At 39.1% G+C, this 12,351-nt stretch overlaps 1 protein-coding gene across 1 annotated transcript; it reads left to right on the top strand.

Moving 5' to 3' along the window:
- Window positions 1-1,188: 1,188 nt before the first annotated feature.
- On the top strand, window positions 1,189-1,689 carry LOC131051343 (uncharacterized). Its single transcript, XM_057985808.1, has one exon. The coding sequence runs from the start codon at window positions 1,189-1,191 to the stop codon at window positions 1,687-1,689; it is 501 nt and encodes a 166-aa protein (XP_057841791.1).
- Window positions 1,690-12,351: the final 10,662 nt, after the last annotated feature.

Raw genomic sequence — 12,351 nt, forward strand, 5'->3', positions numbered from 1 at the left:
GTAGGCATACAAGGGCTGGACCACCCTATTTTTTTTGCTAGCCGTCTACTCTCCAAGGCTGAACAAAACTATAGTACGACAGAGAGGGAGGCACTTGGGATGGTGTACTCAGTGCAAAAGTTTCGCCACTACCTCTTGGTGACACCATTCACCTTTTATGTAGACCATCAAGCCCTAATGTACCTGGTGAACAAACCAATAATTCAGGGACGGGTAAGTCGATGATTGCTACTGCTCCAAGAATTCACCTTTACAACCATCATATGCCCTGAGAAGAGTCATGTCAGAGTGGACCAACTATCAAGAATCAAATCCGAAGAGCTTGGGGAAGGAGTAAATGAGGATTTTCCCAATGCCCACTTGTTCCAAATAGTCATACTACCTCCATGGTATGAGAGCATTAGCGAGTACCTATCTACCTCGATGTTTCCACGGGACATGCCATCATGGGAATGGCGCAAGCTAGCATTAAAACTTAAAACATTTCAACTGATCAATGGCCTACTATACAAGATGGGACCAAACCAAATCCTGCGAAGATGTGTGATGCAGGAAGAAATTCCAAGTGTACTGAAGGAAGCTCATGACGGATTGGTCGGGGGCCACATGGGGCCTAATGCTACCACACGTAAGGTATTGTTGGCAGGACTGTGGTGGTCGACCTTGCACACCAATGCGTGTGAATGGGTGGTCGGATGTGACACATGCTAGCATACCGGGAAGCCTCTTAAATGGAACTTCCTGCCCCTATTCCCCTCCCAGCTACAGGAACTGTTTGAAAGATGGGGATTGGATTTTGTAGGGCCTCTCAAGGTAAGCAATATGCATAGATGTCGATACATTGTGGTAGCCATAGAGTACCTAACAAAGTAGGTCGAGGCTCAATCTCTATCGAACAACACTGCCATCAGTACAATGAGGTTCCCGTACGAACAGATTGTGACCATGTTCACAATCCCAATTCAGATCACAAGTGATAGAGGGGTTCACTTTGTTAACCAGTTCATCCGGACAATGACGACCAAGTTTAAAATCTTTCACAACCTTTCAAGCCCGTACTACCCCCGAGCGAATGGCTAAGCGGAAGCCACAAATAAAGTGATGGTGTCTATCATCTATAAATCTTGTGGAGTGGAATGGGAAGATTGGGAGGAATGTCTCCCAATGGTACTATGGGCGTATCGTACCATGTACAAGGTGACCACAGGCCATACATCGTTCCAGCTCATGTATGGCCAAGAGGTGGTGGTACCGACAGAGTGCACCGTACCAAGCCTACGGATTGTTGTTGATAATCGATTGGGAGATGAGGAGAGTTTGCATGCTCGACTTATGAACCTCACCAAGCTAGATGAACATCGGATGATGGCACAATGGGTGACAGAAGTGGCCCAACGTTGGAGGAAATACTGGCACGACAAACATCTTCGATGGACAAACTTTCATCCCAGACAATTGGTCCTCGAGTATAACGGCCGCAACGAACTTTGTCCTGGGAAGTTCAAAGTTCATTGGTTGGGGCCCTATAAAATCAAGGAAGTGGGGAAGAATGGAGCAGTGAAACTATCTACCTTGGATGATAATCCAATTCACAACCCTGTCAATGGTTCGAAGTTGAAATTGTATCAGGAACGTGATAAACCATTCCTATCAATCAACATGTTGGGATATACAACAAAGGGAGACTAGACCATTGGAAGAAGTAAAGAAGTAGAGGAAGACCCTATGGTGGTTGCAGAACCCTATAGGCATGATGAAGACTGGGCTAAGCCACTCACATTCATAGAGGAAAGACTTGTGCCCAAACAAGTTGAAGGCGTTGTGGTACCCAAAATTCACAAGCACCTTACAAATGCCTACTTAGGTGATTTGGCGGTATGGATAAGGATCACAGGGCACTAGAGGAAGAGATCCCCATATGAAGGACTCCGCGAAGGCTATATTGTGTACGATATTGCTGAAGAAGTGGAGGCTCAATAGAAGGTAGAACTTGCTGAGAAGGAAGAGAAGCCAATCGACCTGGAGGAGAAGGTAGACTTGGAGGAGTATCGTGCAACCTTGGGACCATGTCTAAAAATGGTATTGAAAGCTAAAGATTTATTTATGATAGTGCTACAACCTTGAGCAGGAAGCCGTCCCTAATGCACTTTACCGGGTAATCCCTAAACCCGCAGGCCCACCACAAGTGGATGACGAGAAAGTGACATGGTACCAACAGTATGCAGGTCAGTACGTAGACGAAAGTTATAAAAGGGTAGGGCCAACACCATTGGTAGATAAAATATGGGACTTGGAATATGTGGGCAAGTGTTGTCCCTAGGAATGTTACAGGAGACTACCACACATGTGTGCATGGCTTCACGACTTGGAGGTTAGAGTCCGACTTCAGGAAGATCCAACTGGGCTAAAGCAAAAAATGGAGGATTCAGAGAATGAAAGTGATGCTAAAGGACCAAGCGAAAAATTGAAGAAGGAAATTAGCAATAAAGCAAAGTCGGGAAGAAGACTGAGATTGGTGGCACAAAAGCAAAGTTGGGTAAGCAAAAGAAGACAGTCAATGTGCAAAGAGCAAAGGTGGTACCTGCCAAGGTACAACCAAGCAATAAAACAAGTATTCGGTGGAGGCAAGCAGTTCGGTTCAATAGTCACTTAAAGGTACGAGGGTTAAAATTTAAAAATATTTGCCAACTTAAAAAATTAAAAGGGTATTTTAAAAGGAGATTATTAAAAATTGGAAAAGCGGGGCAAGTCTTAAGAATTAAAGAGCTTGGGTTAGAAAAAATAAAAAAATTAAAACAAAGGGTAGATATTATAAAGTTAGTGGCAAAGAAATTAAATGTGGTGAAAAAAATATTATTTTATAAAAAAATATTAATGTTTTAAGAACCCTAACCCTAAAGGCCAGAAAAGTGTATAAATCACCCCTGCCATCTGGTGGAAATCTATCATGCAATCAATTAAGCAAAGGAAATAAGAGCGAAGAAGTGGAAGACAGAAGCAAACCACCGTACGACATCACATCCTTCCAAGAAGAAGAGTCGTACTATATTGTAAGGATGGTGTATGAAGAGCAATCTCGATGGGGGAAGGGTCGTACAACACAACCGTACGAGGTAGTGCAACACATACCAGCACAGAAGCACTTGTCGTATAGGGTCATAGGAAGCAGAGCAGGGGGAAAGGATTTGATTGTACGAGAATCATCAAGTGGAACGAACGAATACGTACATGTAGCCAAAAGATTGTATGGCATCGTGCAATTAAAAGGAATTTATAAAGCAATATCATACGATAGTGTGGACTTAGATTTGTAAGATTTTGTATGAGGTATTCAGTGTGGCAGGGTTGTGTATCGGTCATACGACTCCGTACATGACATCCAGCTCGAAGGGCGACCAGAAGAAGACCTTATGGGAATAGCGGGACACTATACAAAGCGGGAAGGCATCAGAAAAAAATTACGAGTATTTGTGCAGAGTTGGAAGAAGTTTGTACCGCATTGGCTAAAGAATTTATTGGCAATCATACATCCCATACCAGAGGAAGGAGTCCGTACGGTGAAGGAGTGGTTGGCAGTTCGTACGGTGAAGGAGGATTTGGTGACGCGAGTATGGTAAAGACAAGTTGGGGTGACCCCAGCTGAACAAAAAATTCAGACCATTATAATAATGATCGAGGGCAAGAAAAGGAGAAGGTAAAACCACAGAATTTGAAGCACACAATCATGACTACGACAGGAGAACCAAGCAGCAGTAGTGCCAAGAAGCCCAAAGTGCAGCCGAGAATTCAGCGAGACCAGCAGGAAAAAGTGATGATAGAAACCTTGGCCTTCGAAAGTGTCACGGGAAGTGAATGTCGCAGCTAGTGGGATGAAACCTCTCCAGACCATGCAATGAAGAATTCCCTCAGAAAAGTCGAGGTAGACCATGCCATCCAAATGCCAACCTTCAACATAAAATATTTTGAGCTAGTTCTCCGAACCATGGTGGCAGGTTATGATTCTCGAAGGCAAAAATCTATAATTGAGTACCAAAACTGCACTATCACAGTTTCCTTCAAACCTAGCGAATTTCGGAGGGTATTTGGAATACCAGACAGGGGGGAGTCTGCGGAAAAACCAATAGCCAAAATGACCAAGGAATAGAAGGATTGATTGTTGAAGTTGTTATGTTGAAGCGATTTGACTCCTACAGAATGGAAAAGTTTGTGGGCAAGCAGCAACAGTCGTGGATTGAAACGTTCCTCCATTGCCACTAGTGACTAGCGAATGTTGATGGATTTGGTGAAAAGAAGGTTGATAGGGGCAAGCAAGGCTTCAAACATAGCCATTTGGATGATAAGCCTCATGAATGGACTCAAATTGGGTCACGTGTATAATTGGGCACAGCTGCTCTCCGATAGGATTAATGACTTCCTTGCCCTACAACACAAAATGTTCTACATGTGCCACCACGCCATCAGCTTGTTCCTGAAAGTTGTTTGTACGCAGGTACCCTTGGAGAAGTGGGGAAGGCTTCAATCGTAGGGAAGAGTAGAACCGAACAAGCTTGCTATGTACTATTGGGTGCATTTGGACATGCTCGGCAGTAGTGATGCCACCCAACCATCCAGGAAGAAGAGGAGACAGGAGGTGGAAGAGGAAAGTTCCAGTGATGACACCAAAGGGGAAGAGGAAGAAACATAAGATTTGGAGAGTCAAAGCGGTGAAGAGGGGTTCCAGATGGCACCGCACAATGTAGACTCAGACGAAGTTGAAGAAGTAGAAGGGTGGAAGTGCAACCAGAAGGAGGGGAAGAAGTAGAGCGACCCGCAGCACAAGAAATATTATGACATGAGTAAATTTTGCAGCCCCTAAGCTACCCTCGTCGGCTCACTTGGTACCCCCACAGGCATTGACAGTGGCTACGCCAGTAGGAGACGTCACCCCAGTCAGCGTGTTTTTCAAAAAAGTTCCCGAAGGATCCCCACGGGGCCCACTTCGAGTGTCCTTGCCCCAAATTGGGCTGGCTATCGGGGGAATAATGCAACCAAGAGGGAAATTCGTACAAACACCTATGGTTGGGGCGATACAATCAGCTAAGGTAGTCGCACGCACATCTCCAGTAATTCATTGTATGGATGATACACCTGCAGCCATACATGCACCTTTAACAACTCACTGTATGAATGACACACTCGAACAGATGGCAGCACCCTCGGGTGGGGGTGTATGGATGATAGTACCATCAGGTGGAGATGTACAGGTGACTGTGGCCGAAAGAGTAGATCAAAGTGGAGATGGCGGAGTCCATACAGATGAAGGGCCTTCACATCTCACAGCCAGACATACAGGACCCCATCGACTCTATTCAGTGGTTTATGACGGAGTTGCAGGGCTTTACAAAGGTAGCACGTGGCATCGTCGACCTGGCCTTACGCGTAGATATAGGAGCCCTACTAGAAGCAGAGAGGTTTTTGTCATTTATGACCACCAGATGCCAAGAGGAGTTCACGCAACAGTTTGTCCACCATGGGTGGCTAGCAACCAAGAGTCTTGAGATGGTGGCAGCCGGGCGAGGTACACGCATCATGCACGACAAGGGGGCCCTTGTCCCCACCTTGCAAGGCAAGGATAAATCCTACACGGAGCTATATTTTTAGATGCAGCAAGCCCAGGTTGAACAACAAGCTGCTAAGGAAGAGATCGTCGTACTTTAGCAGGAGTTGGAACTTGCTACCATGGAGAAACAGATTTGAACTGAGCAAGAGAAGGCGGTTGCACTACAGAAAACCCATATGGCGGAACAGAGTGTTTAGATGAAGGCATCGGAGGAGAGGGTCTCAATCTTGACATGTGAGGTGGAGCAGAAAGATAAGGATTTGATTGAGGCAACGCTCATGGTGAAGAAATCTCATGAATGCCAGCTAGTTGCCGAGAGGAACTTCTAGTTCCGCACAAAGCAACTGCAACAGACTTCAGCTTCCACCACTCCAAGGATGTCTTCTCATCCCTCTCAGTCTTAGTTTCCAGATATCCAGCTCCCATTTTGTCTTCGTCATCTCGAAGACGATTACTTTTTTCTTTTTCTTTTTTTTTTTTTGGGGGGGGGGTTGATGTTAGGTGGTAATTAGGCTAATACTTATATTTTGCTAAGTTATGTTTTGTGTAATAAGACAGTCGTTGGTTCACGTGGGGGTGAGTCGACAGTTGTGACGGTTGGCATCTCCATCAACCGTTGGGTGTCTTATATAAGTACAATGTAAGGGAATCATAAAAATGTTGTTGTTGATGTACTGGCTTTGGAATGCAATAAAAGAGAACATCTTTTTGTCATATTGTTGTGATCATTACTTTTAATTAATGTTCTGAGTATAATTGTAGTTGATGGTTATATGTTTTGTATACATTTATTGTTTATTCCGTGAACTTGAACAACTCACTGTAGGGAGTAAACAATTGGTACTCGATACTCTATGCTCGATACTCTGTGTAAAATGTTCACATCAACAGGGGAATAAATGTTTTATTTCAAAATTGATGAAAGGAGCCTTAAAAGAAAAATTTTATAACTAAGTAGAAAACCTACTAGAGGATGAAGGCATGAGTGATTGGAGGACATTCAACAACCTCTTGTCAATCACTAGCAATGAGATCGTGAAATTACATTAGTGACAAAACTATTTTTGTCAAAATGACTAAAGCCAAGATTGATTTCCAAGTGGTAGTGGCCACCATTTCATATCATTTGTGATTAGAGTAGCAATGATATATAATGGTGGCACGTGAAAACAAGAACTTGGTTCTCAATATTTTAATGATGTGGTTGGATGTGTATGTCCCCAATCATAACTCTTAATTGTTTGTGAATGGATGTTGTATACACATAAATTTGTCTATTAATTAAATGAACATTAAATATTTATTTAATGACTAAATATTCCTCTATTAATTAAATTGACATTTAATTAATTCACCTTAACCTATTCTGGTTAAATAAATTTAATCAATTTATTTAATTAATAACTATAGTCCAAGGTATTTAAATAAATCTAATTTATTTAATTCACTCCCTTTCTTCCTATTTTAAATAAATTTAACATTTATTTAATCAAATTCCCAAATCAAATCCCTTTTTTTAAAATAAATCAATGATTATTATGTCGAGAGGCATCTACAATAACATCAAAATATCCGTAAACAAAAATTCAATTTTGAAACAATTTGACATGCAAATGACGGGTAAATGCATGAAATGTGTCATCTTTTGGTTTTTGTGCAGGTGTTATTTTATTACTCCATATAAAATAGAACTCTCGCCACTTGTCTCCAACTATATGAAATCGTTACATGCAAATGATAGTGGAAGAGTGCAATAATATTTAAAAGGGAACAATCAATCCTCATATTCTCTTCTATTATAAGATATCTCTCGACATAATTTGCCTATATTTTTTAAATACAGATATACTAATTTAAAAATAACCCATCCACTTGCATTCTCCTACAAATGCAAGTTGCACATTTAAATAGATTTTTATTCTAATAAAAACCTATTGACCCACACCCACCTCTTTCTAGACTCTTCTATATTTCTCTAAACCCCTTCTAGACTCTTTTAACCTCTTCTAATTTAGCCTAATCCCTCTTCTAGACATTTGCACAATCCTAATCCAAAAATCCCTCCCAAAAGTCTTCAAAAGTCATTTAAGACTCGTACATAGTCTTGAATGCATTTCCTCTTTCAACACTCCAACCCACATGGGTCTTGACCCTTTGGTCAAGGATTAACTAGGGGTAAACTTTGCACAAGAGTTCACCCATTGGATAATAACCTTACCCTTGGATAAAAGCTTTATCCAATAACCACAACCACATGAGGTTACCCTCATGTCCCCTCAGGCATTTAATGCTCCCTTCCTCTCCTCTCAAGCCATTACATGTTAACACTTGTCATCATGGGATTGGATTGAAAACCATCAAATGGATCACAAACCCATCAATCCTAGCCCTTCAAAAGCTCACTCAAACTTAGCCATTCAATCAACATTTTTCCCTCTAAAAGGAGCTCTCACCCTCAAGCAAAGGAGGAAGCATTAGAGCATTGTTACTATAATGATATTAGGACAGACATTTAGAGCTTTTTCATAGCATCATCATCTTGTTTTGCATAGCATCTTATTTAAGCATTTTCAAACAATCTTGAATCTCCATATGGCATCCATGGCTTGTGCTAAAAGTTGAGAGCTTCATTCATTTGGGACTTGGAGAGGAGAGAAACAAGGGAAAAACAATCATCAAAGCACCATGGAGGCATCTCAGGAAGAACTCGTCTTTCTTTCTTTCTTTCTTTCTTTGTGTTTTCTTCATTTTTTGCTTTTAAATCTTCTTTGAATATGTTTTGGAAATGGTTTTTAGTTCTTTGTTCTTGGTTTCATGTTTGAGCTAACATACTAACATTGAGCTTTATTTTTTACTCTTGTAGCCATTTCTCACAGTGTTTGATGTGTTTGTCCTCATTAACAAGATGTTGTATGTGATTGGAAGTGTTTGTCCACAGTAACAGGAGTTGGTGATTATGATAGGATGTATTTTCCTCAATCATAATTATTGTGAGAAAATGAGTGTGTCCCTATTCATAACTTCAATGTTGGATAAATGTGTTTGCCCCTATCCAAACTTGTTGTAAGACCTTAGATACAAGTGTTAGTCATTGTCCTTGGTTCCTTGGGTAGATGTGTTTGTCCCCATCGTTGGATGAAATTACAATAAGTTTAGTGAGGCTAGTTTCACTATTGCTTGTCACGAGTACGTGTGTATGTCCCTACTCATATCTTATGATGAACTACTAAACATGCTCATCAAGTATTGTTGGTACAATTATCCCCATTTGGAGAATGATGCAATATGGGGAGTGTTGGGAATATTACAACCTTCTCGTAGTTGTTAGTATAATAATTGAGTTTCTTTGTTTATTTGAGTTGTTGAAATAACTCAATATATTAGGTGTTTGTTTTAGAATGTCCTACAATATAGGATATGAAAATCCTTTAAATATGCAAACTGTATTGAACGAATGAGATATAGAAGCAAAATATTATTTTTGTATAAAATTTTCAAGTTTCTATTTTCACTCTACCCAGATTTCTTTTAAGGGAATATTCCCTGTAAAATGCTTATAACTTATAAAGTATGGATAAGTGATTCAAACAGTGTGCTGATGATAGAATATTTAGCTAAAGATGTTGATTCGATTGCATACTACTACCTACCAACTAATACAAGCATAAAGATCATACAACCTATATGGATCCGTACAGGTGTACAAACAAAAATGACGACAATGGAAAAAATTCATCTAAGAGCTTAAGGTATTAATCTTCACTTTTGACGATTTGACAGTTGATCTTAAGGTCTTTTGGGCATTCTAGACATGATGGTAGGGTTGTTTCGGCCCAAAGTGCTCCAAAATTTTAGCTACCTACTAGATTTAACAACCATTACCCAAATTAAAACCATCATAAATCTAGCTTTGAATGTTAGATTTGGAGCCAAAATTGACTAACTCAAATTCCCTAAATTCAATAGTAAGGTCCAATTAACAACAAAGTATACCCCAAAAAAAACTCAAGCTTTATTACCTCTCATATTTGAGATGGGGCTTGCAAATCTGAAGCTTTAGTACCATGTTAGAGTCACCAATGGACTCAATACTCTAGAATCACATGCAAAACCAAAAAATTGTTTCCACAAGAGAGAAACAAAAGTAAAACAATGCTTGATCATGGGCAGAATGGATAGAACCTCACAAAATATGCATATGATGTATTGCTTATATAGGTAAGGTTGATAGGTAGTAATAGACAAGATCATGACATGTGTCTCAATCGTATAACATGAGACAACAAACATGATAAATATTAAATGACCTAGAAAACAAGAAGCAAATGCCAATATAAGATAATATCACATGACACTCAAGACTTTAAGAATCATTCCTAGGACCTACTAGTGAACTAGTTAGGTAAAACACCTTATTCAAACCAATGATTAGCTAAACAACATCAATAGGCAAATGGGTTAAATTGATGACCTATATTAGACTTATTTCCATAACTATTCTTCATCTAGGTTAAGTTACTCAAGATATATTATTTTTTGTATTTTGATCTATTATTTGCCACACATTATTTTATTTTATTAAAATCCTAAAAAGAAAAAACCTAGATTCTTCAATTGAGCATCTCTCTATATTCTATTTCTTTTATTCATATATTGAGTAAAATGGGGTGGTTAACTGCTTGGCTAAAGGGGTCTCAAGTAGAAGGGAAATTGGAATGTTGGTGATTGGGATCAATTAACCTTAGATTGTTCCCAAAGTTTTAAAAAATTGATTCTTGAAGATATGTTTGGCTAATGTGTTGCTTTATGTAGGATGCTTGTAGATTTGGTTCTCCTTGTGTTCATTAGTTGTTGGTGCCCATTTAGAGTGATACCTCCTATGAAGACAAATAGACCCCCTCCAAAAAAATCAAAATTATCCACACTCATGTCAAAATGTGAAGAATGGTAATACAAGGAATAAACAAGAGGGTTAGAGTATTCCCTCACAAAAAATTGAAGAAGGATCATCTCCTTCAAAGAGAAGATGAATGCAGTCAATGGGGTCTCCCAAAAAAGAAATGTAGGTCTCCACAAAAAAACCTATAATGTTTGTCAACTGATTATCCCATGTAGCAATCTTTGGAATACAATGTGAGTCCTATTGCACTAATTCACAAGAAGCCAAATTTGTGGCAACACAAGCATCATCAGAAGCAAGAGAATATGAAGGAGATAAAATATCAACATATGTTACTAGAAACTCAAAAGATGAAAGAATTTAAAATCCAAATGACTATATTGGATCTCCTCAAATATATCCACACTAAATGTCATACTATGTACATTAGTCAAAATAAAATTAGGAACAAAACATGAAGTGTAGACTTGATATTTGTAATCAGCCTCCCCAACTATGACAATATCTCTACTATGAGTATCCTAAATTCTGATAGAATCTAGTGTGAACTGAAAACTCTTTCTTTCTCCACCATATGTGGCCTGATAGATAGAAAGGGTATTGGTTGGCAATGAAGGCACACAAATAACCTCATTGACTGTTTCATTATCCATGTCAAATAGATCTCTTACCACAAACATGCATATATCTATTTTTGGTCATCGGGATGTGTGGTGATGAACAAGACTCAAATGAAGAGAACATACCCCATGATGAGGCCATATGATGAGAGCCTCTGAAATCAAGTACCCACCTATCTAAATTAGAATCGCAGCTGCCCCTTATATATTTCTAACTTTGATGATGAAGAAGATGAATCCCCTGACATTGTTGAAGGCAACTTGCTTTGATTTAAGAAGATGTTCGATTTAAATGATACAAAAAACAAAAATGAATTTCTTGGACCCTTTGAACTCAACAGAGTGCTCGTATTTACATCAACCATCTTCAATTTTAACTTCTAATACAAATCCACAAAGAGGAAACGCCCAAATTTGATATTTCAATCAAGTTTTGTTTATTCTCCAGATCATCATTTGATGCAAGAGAAGAGCATACTCAACTTTTCAAGATCTACCAAGATTTGAAATCTCAATCTCTCAAAAAAGACTAACAAGAAGTAATCCCACAAGATCTGATACCATGTAAGAATTGGTATAGAATGCTCTATCCCATGCAAGATTAGTTGAGATTGTATAGCCACCCAAGATCTGGGCACTTCATGAAAGCACAAGGCATATCGGTTATGAAATAATAATGTTATTTTATCAAATGGTGCAAATGATAGATGACAATAAATTAAATTACATGATATGAGATTACAAAGGGGATCCCTTGGTTATATAGGCCAAGGTAAACATAAGATTATGACATGTGTCTTAATCTTATTATTTGAGACAACTAACATGATAACTTGAGAAATAAGAAGTAAATGTGATAAGATAAGGTCACATGACAATGAAGACTTCTAGAAAAAGTCTTAGAACCTATGTGTGTACCCTAAGTAAATTTAAGTAACATGTGTGATTACGACTTAGGTAATGAACATGCTAGGTGAATACCCCTTTCACACAAATAGTGGCAATGCCTATAGTTGTAACTTGCCTAAGATCGTAATTGAGAGCTCAAAATTGGGGAAAAAAAAAATGTGTAAGAATGCATTAGAGTTTCATTTGTATCTATATCAATCCATTGTGAATTTTGTAGGATTTTTAAATGGCATAGTGAATATTTTGTGAATCTCACTTGATTATAAAATGGTACATGTAAATATTGGGAGAATCAAACCTTGACAAAACACATATGTTGTAAT

The sequence above is a fragment of the Cryptomeria japonica genome, chromosome 11 (genome assembly GCF_030272615.1).
Source record: "Cryptomeria japonica chromosome 11, Sugi_1.0, whole genome shotgun sequence".
Taxonomy (NCBI): Eukaryota; Viridiplantae; Streptophyta; class Pinopsida; order Cupressales; family Cupressaceae; genus Cryptomeria; species Cryptomeria japonica.